Raw genomic sequence first — 20,673 nt, 5'->3', positions numbered from 1 at the left:
GTCTGCTGGCTTCCCAGGAAATTCATTATTTGAATTTTTCCAGTATTTAGGACAACTTGTTACTTGTGGGATGAAATCACTGCCACACAAACTACTGTTTTAGCTGTTACTGAGGGTTAGGTTTTGTCGCATGCTGTAATATGGTATGGTCTAATCTGTCAGTATACAGATAAAGTATGTGTTTGCATTGCCATAAATAAAACAGCTGCATGCATCCATTTTACAGGGATCTGGGATTGTGATGTGGCTGCCTGGTATATGTACATACATTGAAGAAAATGCACGTACCAGTTTCAGTGGGGGTAGCAGTAGGCCTGTGCAGACATTACATTCACACAAACTGGGAGCCCACCAACTGCGCTTATTTGGGAGTGTATGATCCCCACAATGTGCAATCACTGTATATGTAAATTACATGCCATATGGGTTTTCAGTGCACATACTGCCTCCCTACATGAGAACCAGAACCCCCCAGTTGGTGTGAATGTACCATCTTCAGAAGGCTAGTGTATACTGTATGGCCATGCAAATGCTTTTAACATGTGGCCTCCAAATAGTCCACCTTTGTTATCCTAGTTGCTTCCCAGTGTTTTCTGGATGCAGCTGCTGTGCTTGAGCCAGAGTTGCAGAACTGTGATTCTTGAACAGTTGGATTTTGATTCCCAAACAGATTGAGAGGGAGCTCCCCTACAAACTTGTTTTTGCACCTTTTGTTTCCTTTGTTCTCTTTGCATTCTTAGTAGCATGAGGCAACTTGGGAAGTAAGGACCGGGAGCTGGATTGGGACACCATGTGGACTGCCTTGGAAACCAGAGGTTGGGGAAGGTTTTGGAATGGTGGAAGCGAGGGCTTATATCAAGGAGATTAAGGTAGTGCTGGAAGTAAATGTTGCTTTTACCTGTGCAAGGAAGGCTGGTGGTGTGAGACGGCTTGCTGTACTTTCTGTACTGGTGGCCACTTGGAGCCATTTTCTCAGATTATCTGTGGGCACAGAAATAATTTATTAATTATTATTCTTTGCTTAGAACGAAGTACTGGAGTTCATTGTGTGGTTCATGTGGTGTCAAAAGCTCTGTAAATGGACACAAGTCTGTATTCAAACCTTGCATTTATTTCAGACCATTGCACTCATAATGTATGAATTGGATTCCCCCCTCAACCAGTGAACTGAACTAATCTTGGTACCTTTGGAGCATTTTACTATGCATGGGTTGTTTAGTAAGAGACCATTCCTCAGTGATCTTTCACAAGATAGGTGATTATTAGTGCACTCTAAGATTCGTGTGGAAGATATTTTTCCAATAAGTAAATGAGTTGAGGTTGCTTTAAAACATGTTATTCTGATACTTTGTGTGAGAATTTTGAACCCTCAGAAAATGCCAGGGCTTTTTTATAAATCCCAGTGAAGAGGGTTGATTTACTATAATTGTGTGTCATTTTAGCTAAAAATTAAGTATGCTTTATCAGAGGGTGTCCTGAAGTATTCTTTGAATTGAATAACTGAACAAATGAACCATAGTGCTATTGTCAATGGCTAAATAAATACCGTATATACCCATGTATAAGCCGACCCGCGTATAAGCCGAGGTGCCTAATTTCTCCCCAAAAATGGGGAAAAATTAGGCAACCGCGTATAAGCCGAGGGTCGGCTTATAACCCCTCCCCCCCGCAGGCTTACATGACAGGGCTCTCCAGCGGCGAGGGTCCGGCGGCGGTGCGGCCCAGGGGGGCCTGGGCAGCCTTCCTGCGGCTGTAGGAGGCTGCCCCAGGCCGCTCCCGGTGGGAGGAAGTGGCGGCGAGGCCCAGGGGGACCCGGAGCAGCCTTCCTGCGGCTGCAGGAGGCTGCCCAAGGCCGCTCCCGCCCGGGAAAAATGGCGGCGGGGGCCGGGAAGGGCCGGGGCAGCCTTCCTGCGGCTGCAGGAGGCTGCCCAAGGCCCCTCCTGCCCGGGAAAAATGGCGGGGGGGGGGCAGCCTTCCTGCGGCTGCAGGAGGCTTCCCATGGCCCCTCCCGCCCGGGAAAAATGGCGGGGGGGGGCGGGGCAGCCTTCCTGCGGCTGCAGGAGGCTGCCCCAGGCCGCTCCCGGCGGCAGGAAGCGGCACGGGCCCGGCGTCGGCGGTAAGTTTCCCCCCTCCCTCCTCCCTCCCTCCCCCCGTATTGACCCGCGTATAAGCCGAGGCCGGCTTTTTCAGCCCATTTTTGGGGCTGAAAAACTCGGCTTATACGCGAGTATATACGGTAGGTATGTCGAGAGCAAACAGAATATGGACTTAAGGGGGAAATGGTCTGGAAGGCTTGGAAAGTAAGACACTGATGTATTTGTGTAACCTTTCCATGGTAAGCTGTACAAAAGTCGGAGGATTGTTCTTTTCCTTCGTTAAAAGCTTTATTAAAGAGAGAAACAGGATGGTAGTGGTTTTGCTTCAATGGCTGGAAGGGGTGGGAGTCGGAGAGAGACAAGCCTGATCTCTTCGAGATATTAATGCGTGCCTTCAGCTGGAGGAAATGAGCCATCGCTTGGGTTAGCGGCAGCATTGTGTGCTCGTCACTAGGGATCCCCATATGTCTTGGGATCTGCAGCAGTCAGAAATGGCAGATCTCGGTTGCTGAGAGCAGAGGGCCCTCATTGATATTCAGGGCAGGTATCTCTGCTCAGTCTGCCCAGAGCAAGTCTGTTTAATGTTGATCAGCTGTCCATCTGATAAACTGAATTGATATGGACATTTTCCTCCAAGGGCTGCCCTGACAATGACAGTGGGGAACATCAGGACGTCTTGTTAGTCTCCTCTCCACTGCCTGCTTCCCTCCCAAAACGTGTTAACCCTTCTTAAGACTTAAGGTTTTGATTGTTAGAAATCTCGTGCCACGATGTACAGGTAGTTGTTGATTTTTGCCTATTTCTAAAATAATAAGGTGGTTAAATTCCATGCCTACACGTAATTTCTCTAGGCATATTGATAGGATCACTCTCTTTAAGAAGTGAATTCTCAACTAATCTGGTCAAACTACTATCTTATCATTTTCTTCTCATCACTAGCAAAAATAGGGAGGGTCCATCTTCTAGTTTTGTTTTTAACACATCATGCTTTTTAAAAATTCCAATAAGTCATATGAAAGAAGGGCATTTATGCAGGGTAAGACTTTAGTTAAGCTTATGTGTTTAAAAAGCTTCTATTCTACCTTTCCATCAAAAATGCTGTATAAGAAACTTTGCATCAACTAGAAAAACTATATTAAAACTAACACATTTTTAGCAGCGCTCTTATTTAATATTTATATACCACTGTTCAGTGCAAGGGTTCTCATATTCATTTACATTAAAAAGATACCTTAAAATACTGTAAAAAGACATGTTTTTCATTAACGCTTAAGTTGGACCCAGGCATAATAGAGGAAAACCTGTTTCCTAAGCAGTGACAACTGAAAGGGGAGGGATTTAATAATGTTGTTTAACAACAACAACAACAAAAACCCTAAAAGGGAGCAGAAGCATAATTCTCTACCCAAATGCCATCCACAATAATGTTTTTTTCTACCTTGCAGCCTAAACTCAATTTGCAAGGAAGTTAGACAAATCTCTCCCAGGACTGAAGTTCTGTAGTCTTATTATTGAGAATTCTATTCTATCTCAGATAGTAGAGAGCACAAGCCAGGGCCTCTAAAACAATCTGAATGAATTGGTGGGATTTTATAGGAAAAGGTAGCCCTTGAAGTAATGTGGCTCCTAAATACTGAGGGCTTTAAAGATCAATATCAGTACTTTTAATTGGGCTAATACTGGAGCAATATACTCTGAAGTGCTCCCAGTTGAAACCTTGCTGGGGTGCTCATATTAGCATGCAGCACCATATTTGTGCTGAAAATTTTCCCATTAATGTGGGGTTAGCTCTTTCTTATAGTAGGCCATCAAGCTATACTGTTCTTCTGCAACTTCAAAAAGAAATTGAACTCTTTATGGTCTTTGTTTTAAAGCCAACGAAGTCTGGCAGAGGTTACAGAGTTGATCCACACGGCTTTCTTGGTACATCGTGGGATAGTAAATGTTGGTGAACTGACGTCCTTGGATGGCCCATTGAAGGATATGCAGTTTGGGAATAAAATGGCTATCCTGAGTGGTGATTTTCTTCTAGCAAATGCTTGTACAGGCCTAGCTCAGCTGCACAATACGAAGGTAATGTGGTTTTTATTACTTTAGAAGAATCTGTGGCCTACACTTGTTTTATATTTCACAAGATTGCTATCTCTTATCTGAGCTAATTTTGTTAGTAATCTAGGGTTTTGAGTCATTAGATGTCACATAAACTTGTGCTGCCCAGCTGTCTGAAATTTTACCAGGTACAAAATGTCAATTGCTTCAAACAGAGTGTATAAAATTTGTATTGTTAATGTTCTCTGTGACCACATAACACTGATAATGTTAGCTTGCAAACTTGTACCCATCAGAAATGGTGAATTAAGATAAACTGAACATTGTTTAAATGCCTGCTAAACTTGTGAACATTTTCCTTTTAAATTAATAAGCTGAAGGTACACAAAAATGGTTGCAAAGAGAATTAATTTAGAAATTCCATCCCATTCTCTCAGTTTGTAGGAACTTTGAAGAGGTTGATTTCCACTCTCCCGAAGTTTTTTGCCCTGTAACTGATGTTGAGCTGCTCGCAATATTCTGTCCCTCTGGGATTGTTTTTGAGATGGCCTCCCTTTGGTTAATTTACAAAGTCATATCTGCATATTTGTGGAATCTCCAGTTGCTTTGTTTTTCAGGTTTTTCCATTTGTACTGAAGCCTGTCAGTTTAGATACAGTGATATTTTTGAGACCCAGTGTGGTATAAGGTTAGAGTAGGACCTGGGAATCAAATTCCCACTCTGCCATGATGTTTGCTGTGTAACCGTGGGCCAGTTGCATACACTAAGCCTAGCCTACTTCACAAAGTAGTTGTGAGGATAAAATGAGAAGAGGAGGGCTGTGAACACTGCTGTGAGCTCCTTGGAGGAAGGGAGGATAAAAAATGTGATATGTATTTACAGCTGGTTTTTATCAGTACATTTCTCATAGTTTCCACAGAACTTACAGCTGCTTTACACAGTGTCGCTTTACACAGTGTATGTGTCAGCATTCTAAATGCTCCTTGGACATCTGTCACATGGAAAAATGTCAGTATGTGAAATACACAATCACTGATAGGGACGGCAGCAGTCCTCATGAGCACAGTAGCATGTTTTTGCAGCTGCCATGACCAGAGGAATTACTGTGGGGCTATACCAACTTGTTCATGCATTACAGTGCTTCATGTAAGCATGGGGTCCTCAGGTAGGAAGAGGGTCTGCATACAGAGAAGTATTTACACATTCTAACATGTGCAGGGAAAAGGCATTGTGTGAGCTGGCCCTTATATAAAGCTCTGCATTGAAATCAAAGAGATTAGCCATCAATAATGTTCAGTTTTATTCAGATTGATGGAAAACTTAGATAAAATGGTTGTGGGTACTTTGTTCTTAAGTATTCAAGCAAAGAGCTGTAATTATTTAAGGATTGCTGTGTATCACATGTGTAGAAAATTGAAGCACTGGAGTCTAAAAGAACTCCATGCTTTCTCAAGCAATTAAGCGGCATGTCTGAAAATTCTGCCAAAACATGTTAACAGTTTTCCCCATTTTTGACGTCTGAATGCTTTAGTATCTTCTATATACCATGAGTAGAATACAACTATGAAAGCCAATCTATTTATCAGCTCATGTTCTTTTATGCCTTTAAAAAACCCGAACAGTTGGAATATAAGCTGTAAAAATTTCTTGACAGCAACACTGACAACATGGTATTTTATTGTTCGGAAAGGTATGGATTTTTAGATTTGCTTGTGTATTTTCCAAGTAGAAAAAAGCCATGGAGTTTCTTTCCCATTTCTTTCTTTCTTTTGTGAAAAGATATTGTAGAGAAAGTACTAATATTTATTCAACTTGATGGAGATCTGCCTGGGTGAAGGCCATAGTGTTTCTTGAGCTTCAGGTCGCTCAGACAGTCCATACACTGCTTGAGAGACAGACAATTCAGAGCTAGAATGATCAACTTTTTCATATGGCCATCAAGTCACCCAACTTTTTCTTCTCTGGCCACATTCAGGCATCAAATTTAACTGCAGTTGAAAATGCATGTAGATCAAACTCTTCCCTCTTTCCCTGCTTTTCCGTCATGGAGCACATTGTATGAGTTATGGTTGTAGACTCACTTGAGTTCTCTAGGTACAAATATAGGGACACGGCTTAACTGGAGTTAGTTTTTCCACCATCTGGAATTTTTAAGCAGGATTTAGTCCTGGTCTAGGATCCCAGTTTGTGGAAGGAAAACCAACTCCAGTTAAACCCCACACTTGCATTTATTTATTTAGAAAATCTGTATGCTTCTTCTCCAAACACCTGCTTAGGATAACTCACAGGGTGCCATGGGGCAGTCCCTGAAGAATGGGTCCTCCTCAGAGGAGGAACTCTACCAGGAGAATTCAGCCCCAATGGAGCTGCCTCTGACTTCGCAGCCTGAAGTGGGGCCTGATTCAGCACAGCCTGGTGAGGAGGCTGACAGCCCTGAAGCTGGTGACTCTCCAGAGCAAGCACAACACTTACAGTCAGAAGTCATGGCAGAACCAACCCTGTCCTGCTCAGAGCCTGGACCCAGTGGCCCAGCTGTGAGCCCTCAAGCTACTAAGGCAGCAGAGGCTGACAGGTGGAGGCAGCAGCAGAGAAAGGCACTGGTGGCTAAAAGACATAGTGCCCAGCTAGAAGCCTACCGGCGTGTGCTGGAACAGCAGCAGAACAGTGAGTCCTTGCAGGAGGAGGACTGACAGAGAAGCCAGATGCCAGAAAAGCCTCCGCTGAACAGCCCAGGGTCGAGGAAGCAACACAGTGCAACTTGCTGCCTCCCATGCCTGAACAACTCTCTGTGCCTTTAGACCTTGGACTGGCTGTTTGGACCTCTGACTCTTCGTGACCCTCAACCTTGGACCGGCTACCTGGACTACAAACTGTAACTCTGATTTGGCAAGTACTGGCTCTGATTTCTGGCTTCGACAAATGGACTTGTTCTTTGGACTCTGCTTTACCCTCTCCCTGCTGTTGCCAACCGCCTGGAGCAGTATCTCAGAGACTTCAAGTGGAGACCTGAGCATTGGCATCTAGCCAGCACACAGGGTAAAAACAAACAATAAAAACAACATCCATAAAATCAAAGTCAGCAGCCTAAAATGATATTATAGTGGACAGTAACACAGCTTAAAAGAGTCAAAGCTGGGATCAAATGCTGGCGAGCCTCAAAAGGGGAGGCATTCCAAAGGCCCTGTGTTGCAGATGAAAAAGCCCTGTCCCTGAATCCAACCACCTCACCTGTGGGAGCAGGAGAACAGACCACAGTGCATGAGAAGAAGATCTCAGTTGGTGGAGTGGAGTACCCCAGCCCCAAGCCATTTTGGGCTGTAAAGGTAAGAACTGTGCTCCAAAACAAGCAGGCAGTCAGTGCAAATCTTTTATTTTCAAAATTTCTATCCCACCTTTCTTCCCCTACAGGGGCCGCCAAGGTGGCTAACAATTTAAAACATTCATAGAATCATAGAGTTGGAAGGGGCCATACAGGCCATCTAGTCCAACCCCCTGCTCAATGCAGGATCAGCCTAGAGCACCCTTGACAGGTGTTTGTCTAGCCAGATGTAGAACTCAGCACTTATCCTTGTTGAATTGCATCATGTTCACATCTGCCCACTTTTCCAGTGTGTTCAGATCTCATTGAATTTTATCTCTATCTTCTGGTGTGTTTGTTGCTTCCCACTTTGGTGTCATCTGCAAATTTAATGAGTAGTCCCTCCACACCCTCATCCAGTTCATTTATAAAAATATTGAAAAGTACCGGGCCCAGAACTGAGCCCTGTAGCACCCCACTGGACACCTCCATTCAGATGGCATTTCATCTGTTGTCAATGACATTTCATTGACAGTTACTCTTTGAGTGCGATTCTCCAACCAGTTCCCTATCCACCTAACTATCCTAGAGTCCAGTCCATAGTCCTCTAGTTTACTCATCAGATCATGGGGGACCCTGTCAAAAGCTTTACTGAAATCCAGGTAAACAACGACATCATTCCCTCGATCCATTAAGCTCGTCACTTGATCAAAGAAGGAAATGAGGTTGGTCTGTCAGGACTTGTTGGAGACGTGATAAAATATGTTATAAAACCATTAAAATCAACCTCCCTCCCAAACATACATCATTAAAATGATTTGTAAAAGAGTTAAAATACATACAAAACATAAAAACATTGGTTAGGAAGTAGGGATCATTGAGGGAATGCCCCCCCCCCCCAAACCAAAAAGTCTTCACCTGCTGGTGGAAGACAGTGACAGAAGGGATGATATTCAGCACAGGGGTGATATTATCCATGTATGCAGCTTCTGCAGACAGTCAAATATACTATATTGGAGTGACTCTGCTAAATAGTATCAGCCATGAAGAGCAAAGGTTGAGCCTAGACATGATGAGCAACACGCTACTAAGCACCATGTCCACTTCATCAGGCCTCACATGCTGAAAGTGATTCATACAGCTAGGATCAGACTGCACACTGATAGCATGCTAAAGTTGACCTGAACCAGCCATCTAAGTTGCTGCAAATGCTAGCAATCTTATGTACAAAATGCATTGCATTACAAGAAGCTGGAATTACTCTGAAATCACCATTCCTTCACCATACTTTATGTGACATAGGAGAAGAGGAAGGAGGAGGGCCAGGAGTGTGCACAAGCCAGGTCTGTACACTTTTATTTAATCATCACTTGACAAAGTGCAGATTGTTGCTACTTATTTTCCAGTTTGCTTGCCTTCCCTATTCTGACCTGTGATCCCTAGGAAACTACCCTAAGCTCCTAGTTTCAGCTTGGCTCTGGGGAGAAGGATGAAAGCCAGGGGGTGCCTAAACTGTAGCCCTAGTTTATGCCTGTATACATTAGGTTATTCCTTTTTTTAACCATTATGTTCAGTTACATTTAAATTACTTCAAACTCTCAGGTGGCTCCCACACTGTGGTTCTAACTACAGTTTTACTGAAACAGTGCAGATTGCTAATAGAGTACTTTAGTCCCTATCGACCACTTTGTTTTCAGCAGTTGAGCATTTAGGGCCAGTTTTATCAATAAATTCTATGTATTTGTCTTGTCTTCTCTTGAAGCTTAGTGTACCACTCACCATTACCACATGTTCAATATGTTTAGAGGATTAAAAAATGCGCCACACACTGTAAACAGTAGTAGCCATGAGAGACCACAATGTTTGAGTAATCACATATTTGTTTCATTAATTACAATTGTTCTATGCAATATAATTTATATCCAAGATTTCTAGCATTATTTTGCACCATTAGTTCTGAACTACTTTTCTCATGCTGTTATGGGCAATTGTCTAAGCTTTTGTATAATTCATTTATCTCTGTACTTCTATCAAGTATGACAATTAGATGTGAAATTTTGCAGCTATAATTAAATGTAAAGCCATTTTATAATTGTCAAGGGGAAAATTAGCGAAGTCAATTATTTCCCCTTTAGGCTTTTCCCTGTAGATATTAAAAGGCTGCAAGATAATTGCCTTAGGTAACACTTTGATTTTTTTAAAAAACATTAAATATAGGAATTGCTGCTATTCTTGTCATAGCGTTCCTCTTTGCATTACCATTACAGAAAATCGCTACAGTTCGGTCAAATAAGTGAACCTGTATTGAAACAGTCACTGTGCAGTTGCAAATTACATCATGCACAAGAAGGATTCGTGTTATGCTTATTTTTTAACACAAATCAGTGTTTATCTTAGTGTTCAGTTCAAAGTCATAATAACTACCGTAATACTTTCTGATATGATGATACCACTTCGCATAATCCATTAAAAACATTATTTGGAAATATCATGGTTGTTTTCCAAATCTGAATTCTGTTTCTTTTGGTTCCTCAAAACAATATGATTAAAATCCACAGTATAATCAGAACTGTCTGATCCATTCAGAATGAATTGGGAAGTCCTCAAGGTCTTGTTCTTTTTCCCACTAACTTCCCTGTATTGCTCGTCATGAGACTCAAGTCTTCCTTATTTTGAACATAACAAATTGTGCTTAGTTCCAAACCAGAAAATCTTAGTACAAAAACGCATGGTCATTTTGTTGTGCGAGTCTCCCACAAATGAAGCGAATTGCGGGAGACTAAACGCATGGCCGCCTCCCTCCCACGGGATCAACCCACCTTCCCCCGTAACTTACCAAGGTTTTCCTATCCCTGCCTTTTCGTAATTGTTTTAAAAAGGTGGCTACAATTGTGAGTGTTCTCAGGTGTGTTTACATGCGCGGGTTCGACTCCCCTCCCTTCCGCTGCGAGGCAGAGAAGGCAAGAGGGCGAAGGGGCCTAGAGGGAGAGAGGTGGTGGCAGCGGACCGGCTGCCACCTCCACCTGCAAAGAAAGAGCGCTGGAACCTCTCTTTCCCCCCCCCTCCGCCTCCCCCCTCTCTGCTCAGCAACTCGCCACCTCCACCTGCCTCCACCCGCTGAGGAAGAGCATCGGAGCCCATGCCTCTCTCTCTCCCCCCTCCACCTCCTCCCTCTCCGCTTGGCAACCCCAGTTGGGTGAGGTGTGCGTTCTCCTTCCTTCCGCTGCAAGGCAGAGAAGGCAAGAGGACAAAGGAGCCTAGAGGGAGAGAGGTGGTGGCAGCGGACCAGCCGCCGCCTCCACCAGCAAAGAAAGAGCGCCGGAGCCTGCACCTCTCTCTCTTCCCCCCTCCGCCTCCTCCCTCTCTGCTTGGCAACTTGCCACCTCCGCCTGCCTCCACCCACTGAGGAAGAGCGCCAGAGCCCATGCCTCTCTCTTCCCCTTCCACCTCCCCCCTCTCCACTTGGCAACCCCAGTCGGGTGGAGGTGCATGTTCTTGACCATGTGTTCAATTTTTTGAATGCGTGATTAAAAGGTGCGCTACAGGGGAGGGACAAAAAATTGCAAAGCTTGCCATGCATTAATGGCCTTAATCTCAGTGTGGCACACAAGGAGAGGAGGGAGAGAGCACCAGAGCCCAAGAGTTCTGGCTAATGTACATCACAATCTGTGGTTTGTTCATGATATCTGAATGCATCCAGAGTTTCATCATAAACCATTTTCCCTGCCCAACTTGCAAGTAAAGTATCTGAGGATTTTATTAAATTATTGATTGCTTATTTAATGCAATGTATTTTATCACCTGTTCTTACTAACCTATGATATCTTTATAAGGCTTCTCTACTTATTGGTTAAGTTTGCTCACATTTCAAAGAATGTGGTCAAATTCTTGGGGGGTGGGGGAGGTAAACAGGTTCCAGGTGTAGCCATGTGTATAGGGTGTACCTTAATCTATCTGTACAATTTATAGCTGACAGTTCAGTGTCACTGGTTTTGCAGCAGAATGCAGTTACTGGCAGCCCACATTCATAGGTGTTTGAGCTTGTGATTGCCCTCTTCGTAGACTTTATTAGGATTATGAAAAAGGTTTGGAGTAAAGTAGTCCTAAAATGACTGGACCATTGAAAAATAAAGGACCATTAAAAAAAAATCCCTGTATAAATAGACATGTCTTTATCTCAAGCCTGCTCTGAGGCCGATCCTTTGGTCCTGGAATCACATGGGGTAGCTGGGGTGACTAGTGAAGAAATGGCAGCGTACACGTAAGGTGGTGTCCTCAAAGGAAAAATAAATACAGTGTCACGACTAAAAGACTGAAAGCCAATACAAAATAGAAAAAACGCCTCTAATAAAAATTTCAACTTCCCAACAACAAAGGTGCTTTTCCCAACAATCTTTTCAAGAATGTTGTCGAAGGCTTTCACGGTCAGAGTTCATTGGTTCTTGTAGGTTATCCAAGACCACGGTTACACAGCCCGGATAACCTACAAGAACCAATTTTCAAGAATGCTTTCCCACAAAATGAGACCTATAGCAGAAATGGAACAGAACATAGTCAAAGAGGTTTGCACCTACTGAATAGGCAGCACAACGAGAGGTTCCTAAAGGGAGAGATCATCCTTCAGGTATGTTGGTCTCAAGTCATAAAGTATGAAGAAATGAACCACCACAATTTTCACTGTTTGAAGCTTACGGGTGACCTTGAGCGGCAGCTACTTGCAGAATACGCTGCAGTAAACCAATCTGGAAGTAATCGTCAGTTACTTCTAGAAAATGCTTTCCTCATCTCAGTCTTGTCTTGATTCAGTTTCAGCTTGTTCTTCCTCATTCATCCAATTATGGCATCTGAACTCTAATTCAGGAAAGACAGTAGCATCTGGAGGCTTCGATAAAGAAATATATAGTCAAACTCAATCCCAAAGCTTGGTAACACAACGTGGAGTTCGATAGAAGCTGCTGAGAGAAGTCCAGATGACTTTGCATTTTCTTGGTGTCTACTGGCCAGACATCTCTGAAGTATAAATAAGTGGTGTCAATATTTTACCCAGGAATTTGGAGCAAGAATAATTGCAAGTCTCTTTGGGGCTGCTTTAAAAGTCATGCCTTAGCTGTGCCTGGGCAGTATTAAAAAAGCATTGCTAATAACAGCCAAAGAAATTTGTCAAGACAGGAGATCTGCCAGTTTCTTAATGATCATCTGGCAAAAGTGTGAGGAGAACAGATATTGAGAAGGTGGAGTGGAATAGGAAATGCTTATTTTCGCTGCTGTAGATTGATAGCAATTGAGATAGTAAAGCTGAAATACAAGACTGAAATAAGCCAAATGTCGTGTGTTGTTTTATTTCTAAAAAATGTGCTTCTGAATTGAAAATCTGCCTAAATTTTGAGACCAGATTTTATCCATGACAATTTTTGATATGAGGTAGTCCAAGAGTGAAATTTTCTCCTAGACCTAACAAATAATTCAGCTAAATTGTGTTTGATATATTATATTGAAATATTAGAGGTTATATATGGTGGTTCTGCCTTTCGGCTGAAACTGTACCACCAAGACAATATTATTTTGTGTTGAACATTAGTTGTTTGTAAATAACCAGTTGCACAGATGTACTACTTACATGGTGGAAGAACTTCCGTATGCTAGCTTTATGTATTCCTAAAGGCATAAATATGTTGCTTACCAAATAAGCTGTTTGTTTACATAAATATCACTGATTTATGCATGTAAATCTTCTGTACAGAATCTAATAAACCATTTGGTTTATTAAACTCTGTCTTGTTCTGGCTCTGCATATCACATTTTCTCTTTAAGTGAAGGTTTTACCAACTGTATTAAGGCGAGTGGTAATTCAGTTTTTTCGAACAAGACATGTGAAAATTGAATCTACCTTTCATGTGATGCTCTGCTCGAATATAACCTGCCTCTCCCTGGTGAAAGCAGAATGCCTGAATTGAGAGGAAATCTAGTTCTTAAATGCAGCCTTGGATAAACTCTGCCTCCTGTTGGCTGTGCAGGGAACACCAGCCAAGCAGAGCAGAAAGACTCACCAGAGAAACAAAATTGTAATGTTATGCGTTATATTCACCTCTTTCATGGGCAAACCCCAAGCATGTAGTGTCATTACATAGATGCTGCAAGCCAGAATGGATGAAGCTCCAGATGAGCAATCAGTATACTAGCTTGATTCAAGGCATTTTTCCTGTCTCGTGGTAAAGAAGCAAGCAGTCAAAGCCCATTTCTTTCTGTTTTTGTTTCTGGGTTGAAAAGTTGTTGTGATATCAAATTTATGGCTGCATCTAAAATTGACAAATACATATATAGCAAATAATGATATGAAATGATTTCACAGTGCATTTTGGCCATCAATTTTCCTGAGCTAATTTTAGTGTTCTTACATTTGCTAAGAGAATGATTGCTATATCAGTAAGCTGTGTGCTGAATTTTAATTAATTCTAATACATTTCATCTGGGGTTTAAAGTAAGTAAGTCATGCGTAACATTGAAATGCAACTTATTACATGTTGTGAGTACAGTGCTGCCAAATAAATATTGGATTTCAATTGCTTCCATAGAAGACATTCTGAATTGTTCTGCAATTCACCATTGCTAAAGTGACATACCTTTGTGACTCTGTTGTACATCATATTGTGAGGTTTTCACTTCTGAGAGCAGAATGTGTTCTGCTGTGATTGTACTGCATTACAAATTGGATTCACAATAACAGCATGCCAGGTTGACCTGGCGTTTATTTTTGTTTGACCCGAGTGGCCAAAGATTGAATTTCAAATAATCTTGTGTTTCTCTCCAGTGAATTCAGGGGCTGTATGATGAAATGGGAAGACGAGCATTCCCGTATGATAAACGAGTTCATCCCTCAAGCTATAATTAGCACAGTATACTGGCACCCCCCAGTGTCAACAAAGCTAAGTTTTATCAACAGTTTTAGTATATAGAGATGATTTTGCTTTTATAAGGCCACACTTGGTCCTGAAAAATGTTATTGTTGGACTGCATCCTAAAATGTTCCCAGATGTATAAAATTTGCAATTGACAGGATAGTGAATTTAGAATCAAAGACAGCTACTTAGAAAACAGGACAGAAACATCACCTGAAGCTTTGGAAAGCAGAATTTCTGTGACAAGACACTGTTAGTCTTAAGGATCTGGATTATATGATTAAACTCCAGTTATGAAAGGCAATATGCTTCAACAATTTTATGTGGTTACTATGTAAGAAATCTGTGCTGTGGTTCTGTATATTAATTGCAGCATTCCTCATGACAGGTAGTTTTTGTGGCACTTGCCTTAAACTCTGAATTTAAACCTTCAGTATGTGAAAACTGCATATATTTTGAACATTCTAGATGTGCATTGTGTAGTTTCCACATCCATTGCTCTCTTTAAGTATCTGTTCTTTAAAACCTTTTCTAATATATTTTAATAACCTCTCCTGTCCAGCATCTTCTCAAGATCCTGTAAACTGTTAAACAATTTGAAATGAAACCAGAATGGTTTCCAATGAATTGTTCACTGTGCCAGAATTCCCAGAACTGACAAAGGAATTCCATTTGTCTACTATAATCTGATTATTATGAAGCAGCTCATTATATTTTCATTCTCATATTGGGTATTTGAGGTGTATGGTTGTCAAGGTGATTCACTGGAATGTTTCTTTAGCTATGTCTTCATCCGATTGTCCCTTTATAGACGTTCTCCCCTTCCCATTTTATCCTCACAAGAACCCTTAGCCTTTAGTTTGAGAGAAACCACATGAGGTAACCTGGTGAGCTTAACTGTAGAGTGGGGAATGAAATGGGATCTCCCCAGCCCTATCTGACTTTCTGACTATGACACCAGACTAATTCTGATTATATCACTGTTCTTCACCCTTGTTGGCTAGACAGCCCAAAAGATCCACAGATTGGTGATATGCTATCCAAACAATTTTGTCAAAGTTTCAGTATTATCCATAATGCATACTCAGCTGTATCAGTGTGATAAAAAAAAGTGGGTCACTGTCAAAGTAAAAATAATTATTTGTCAAGCCTTAATTAAGTAAGTAAATCTATAAGGAAACCAACAACAACTCAATTTTTAAAAGGTTTATATAATATTAGTTAAACTAGTGTAAGTGGTAGGATTAGTAATCATTTTGTAAAAATCTCCCTTCAAGTGAGGCTACTTTGAATACTGAAGTGCTTCTTATAATATATTTCCACAACTTTAGCGCATACGCAGAAGCTAAGTCTTCCCTGGAGAGCATTCTTCTTTCTGCTTAATGGTTTTTAATGGTCCTTTCTTACACAGAAAAAAGTAATAAAAACAATCACATACAGATTTACTGTGGCAAATGTACATGAGCCTAGTCAGCTGAAAAATCTTCTTGAAAAACAGCTAATATGAAACATTAAAATGTCTTTGATCACCCTCTATAAAAAATGACAGGAAGATCTATAATGTATTTCCTGCTTCATTTTAGAAATATTTTTTCTAAAATGTCAGGCTTTAAGGAAGAGGGACTGTAATTATAAAAATTCTTCATATGCTCCTGTTTTGCACGGACTGAAACTGACAGAATAAAACTTGAAAAGTCTTGTCATCTTTGAACTCTGCATTTTGAAATGCTTTTAATGCTAGTGTGGGATTGAGTTACTGTTACTGATGTTGACTTAATAGATCAATTTGTTAATTTAACGATTTTTTTTGTAGTTCTATAGAATATTCATTGCTAAATGACAGTGTGTCTGAGTCACACCTATTGATATAGGTCAGGCCAGTATTAACTTGTGACACAACAAGCTGAATGTAGCAGTGTACTGAGACTTACCCAATGCTTGATGGTCCTGCTTCTTTTGCAGTAGAAGGGCAGACAGCAAAAAGAGGAGGATTATCAGACTTCTGGTGGGTTTATGACTTGCATCTGGCTTGCTGGGTCACATTAGCAGATCACCTAAGTAACATAACAACATAAAACTGTTAGCTCTGGCAACTCAGGACTAATAGTAGTTTAGCTTACCCCCCATAAGTTAGCGCACACAAGATTTTGTACCCCATTCTCTACTTCCAGACATATACAGGTGAAAGAAATTTTCTACACATGAAGACACATGATCTAGATTTTTAACTCTATTTTCTTTAAAAAAATATTTCAACATTTATATAGTGAAATCCTTTTTGGTTGCATTTTGTTACAGTGCTCAGAACGAGAGAAAAGTTAAGTGGAATGGTTTTGCTTCAAATTAGATTTGATTTATCCTGTGATCCATTTACCAACTAGCTAGGTAGCTACTGCAAGGACTATCTGCCAACAAGTTTAAATCACATATTCATACTTTAAAATCATTGCAATTGTTGCCAAACATAGTAATGAGCATGGCATATCTTCGAAAAACTTTTCATACCTCTTGTATAACTGGGTTAGATCCAGACTAAATTTATCATCAGCAGAATGGAATTTTCCTGCTTTTCAGCAAGTCCAGTAGAGCACATTTCTACCTTGCTCAGGCTACAGATGTGTTAGAGCTGGGAGAAGCAGGCTGGCACTTGTGGGAAGAGATTTTGGGGGCATCCGTTTTTGACAGAAAAGTTCCTGCCTCTGCAGTGCCAGTCTCTCTCAGTCCCTGCCCTGTAAACAGCTGACATCTTGCCATGCTGGGGTGTCTATGCTCCATTATGGTTTTCATCCATTGAAAAAGTGGGATATGTTGGGAATGTAAGGAGACAGATGGGCATTTTTACCATACGTAGTGAACATGAAAAAAGATAAGGTTTTGGAGAGAAGTCCATTCTGAAACGCAAAAAAATTTAAAGGTGAACTTTGTATTGGATCCCAAAACCATGCTGTTGGATATTACCATCTGTTATTATGAAGTCTTTGGAAGAACTGGCTAGATATATGATTACAGCGGCAAGAGTTGTTATTGCATCAAAGTGGAAGTCAGAAGAATGTCCAGACCTTGAAGATTGGAGAGATAAATTAGCAAATACACAGTGATGGCTAAGTTGACAAATCTAGTAAATAAAAGATCTAGCGAAGATCAGAAAAAACTGAGAATTGTGTTATATGCTATGTAAGGTTTGCATAAATAGTAAGAAAACTGGTTAGTTTCAAGATTTAGTATTATAAAAGGTTAGAGATAGCATCTAATTTTGGTTAGAATTATTATTGTAAGGGTAAAGTATAATCAGATGAAAATGCTTAGATACAATAATATATGAGTAAGGCCTTTGACAATCCTTTTTGGAAATATATAAGTTGGTAGCAATTAATGAATATGTGGGTCATTGTAGTAAGACAAAGGTAAAGCATAGATACCATGATTTGAGTGTTATCATAAAAGGTTAGTATTAGTATTATATTAGACTTTTATATTATAAGATAGAACTTACAATGAAATCATGTTTTAAGTTCACTCTTGCAAAGAATGTCTCGGTACATTGTATTGTGTTGTGTATGTTATGGTGTTATGTATTGTATGTTTTGATTGTATTTTCTAGATTTGAAAATAAAATTGTGATTAAAAAAAAGAGGAAAAGTGGGATAGTTTTTGGTCCACCTGAAGAAGTAGGATAGTGTTTCACTTCCTTTCAAGCACTGACTAGTCATCTATAAAATGACTTAGAGCTCAAAGTACCACTATAACTTAGAGTTCAGTATATTATAGAAAGGAGCAAAATCACCATGAGAACTGTCCCACCCTGGAAAAACCCCACTGATCTGCATTCCCAAACGACAGGGCTTTCTTTTGGTAAGTGGTGTTATCTTAAAAACCTTCATGTCAGAACAGGTGTCCATCTCATTTCCTAAACTAATCTGCCTAAACAGTGAATAAACACCGTTTGAAAACCAAATTCAAATCCTACTGGTCTAGTTTCTGGATCCAAATTAATCTAACTTTCCAAGCCTGATTCTTTAAGAATTCCAAAGGAAAATCATACTTCCAAACTGCGTTACTTTAAGTTGCTTTTCCAGTTGAGTAGAATAACAGGGTGGAAATTGTCTTTTCATGTGAGTGTATGATTTATTAGCAACATTTTGAGGAGTTTCACAAAACTAACATCAGTATGAGCAACACTACAGAAGTACTTTTTACATTTTCCCCCTTTTGGTTAAACGACCTGGCTGTTATATATTATGCTACTGATTTTAAGTGAGTGGGTACTTGGGAAATTTGAAGCTGTGTGTGTGTGGTGGCGGTCATGGACATTCTAGGGTATACTTCCTATAAACTATTCTAATTGGTATCTCTATTCTGGGGTTAGAAATCATTTAGAGGAATCGAGCCCACCAATTAAGCCCTGAAAAGGAAAAATATACTCGGAACTTACAAGACTCTTCTTTGTCAGGCAAGCATTTTGTGTCTTGGTAATTTTATTTTTATTTATAGCCGAGCTCAAGGTGGACATCCAAATGCAATTATTATTGCCAAAAGACAGAGGCTCTTTCCTTGAATGACTAAATGGTTAAGTGGCTTGTGTGAATGGTTTGTACGCATTTGTTGTTTACTGAAAAGAGTGTTAATAGTATTTAGCAACATTAGGTATGTGCACCCAAACTGCTGTTTACCCTATAGACTTCCCCCAAGGAAACTGCTAGTAGAAAACTTTAGATCAAAATCATGCCATAGGCTCAGAAGAGATATTGCACAGTTATTATGAGAAGCCATAGTTGGTGGGGGGAGCCCTTAGGTAAAAGATCTTCCAGGAAGCTTCATCTAACATAACACAGTATTTATTTCAGCAGTTTAATACTAATCTTATAATTCACTTACATTATTACTGAATCTCTCATACATTACAGACTTGAGTTTCATTATCAATATAGTAATGGTATATATCAAGTTCTGTGCTTCCGAGAAGGTTTAATTAATCATGCCAGGCAAATTATCATTGTGCTTCTTACTTATGAGTCTGACAAAACAAATAGTAAAAAGAAGCAAGAGATTCAGGGAAAGGTAGTGTTAGTGAAATAAATGCTATGGCTAAAATTATATTTTCATAGCCATATGCTGTAAGTAAATGCAATATGCCTTATCCTTTGTTCTAATCATGTTTAGGAAAATGGGGGTGGGATAAACATGCCTGTTCTATCCCTCCTTAATTGGAGCTTGTTGGGTGTCTGTTCAGAATTCTAAGAGAAGCAAGGGGGTTGCAGCTATGGGGAGGGGGGGAAGGCACATAGCACACAGTCCACAAATTGCCCATTTCGACAGTAGTTACCCATTAGTAAATTCACACTTGCGTCTTAGAGTTACTCAGAGGAAAATAAAGATATAATTTAGCAGAGTAATTAAGCAAAATGTAAAACGTGTTAAAAGTCTAAAGAAGGCTGGAATAAAAATCCTTAATAAACACTGGCAGGTGGCTTTGCTTCAGTTGAGAAGGGTATGAATGGAGCTCTACAAAGCAGTCTGCTACTTCGGTTATAAATGATTGATTCAAGTTCCTACTCTTTGTAACAGTCAATAGGCTCTGTAATAACAGTTTATTGACTTTCCAGGAATGATCATGGGGGGAGGAGAATGATACCTCTCTTCTGTCATGATTCTAGTTTTTGGAGAGTTCTTTGTTTTTAGAGATACAATTAGATGGTTAATTGACAGAGTACAGAAAGGCTGCTAGGTGAGGAGAACCCAGTTCTCAAGGCAAACAGCTTGCTTGTTTTTCCCATCCAGCATTTCTCTGTTCCCATCCCCCAATCTCTTTTCATTCTGTGCTCGATATTTGATGCAACTCATGGATCATTTTAATGAGCATTTCCCTCTAACATCATATTCAATGCAAAACAAAAAACAAAAACCCAAATTCTTCACTCACTCCTCTGCTACATCTTAGGTAAATTTCTCCTTTCGAAATGTTTTTTCATCCTGTTCCATAGGAACGCAGAGGATCTCCTTTGCTTTTTCATCCAGTGCTGGCTTTCTCAGACTGTCTAAGGGCACACGTGCTCCATTATACCAGCATGTTTTCTCTCTCCTGTCCTGCTCAAGCCTTTAAAGCACTTACACTCTTTTAAGGCAACTACTTGTGCATTGGTTGGTCTCATTCATCCCTTGATGTTGCTTCCTTTTCCAAGGAGGTAGATGTCATTTGTTATGATTTAAAAAATGGAAAGGATTTAATTGGATCACCTAGATGACTCCAACTGAGACATAATACCAACTACGACCATTTATGCACCCTGTGTATCTGTGAAGTTGGGAGAAAAACCATACCACTGTTCAAAGGTTG

The 20,673-nt window shown here is 40.6% G+C and overlaps 1 protein-coding gene across 1 annotated transcript in view; it reads left to right on the top strand.

Moving 5' to 3' along the window:
* PDSS2 (decaprenyl diphosphate synthase subunit 2) overlaps positions 1 to 20,673 on the top strand; it is a 73,579-nt gene that overhangs the window by 29,728 nt on the left and 23,178 nt on the right. The window contains exon 3 of the mRNA XM_056856465.1: positions 3,971 to 4,169. Coding sequence (XP_056712443.1) covers positions 3,971 to 4,169 — 199 coding nt within the window. The remainder of the gene's footprint in view (positions 1 to 3,970; positions 4,170 to 20,673) is intronic.

Source organism: Euleptes europaea, chromosome 10, assembly GCF_029931775.1.
Source record: "Euleptes europaea isolate rEulEur1 chromosome 10, rEulEur1.hap1, whole genome shotgun sequence".
NCBI classification, from domain to species: domain Eukaryota; kingdom Metazoa; phylum Chordata; class Lepidosauria; order Squamata; family Sphaerodactylidae; genus Euleptes; species Euleptes europaea.
Note: the sequence above shows the minus strand (reverse complement) of the source record. Positions and strands in the feature narration are given on the sequence as shown.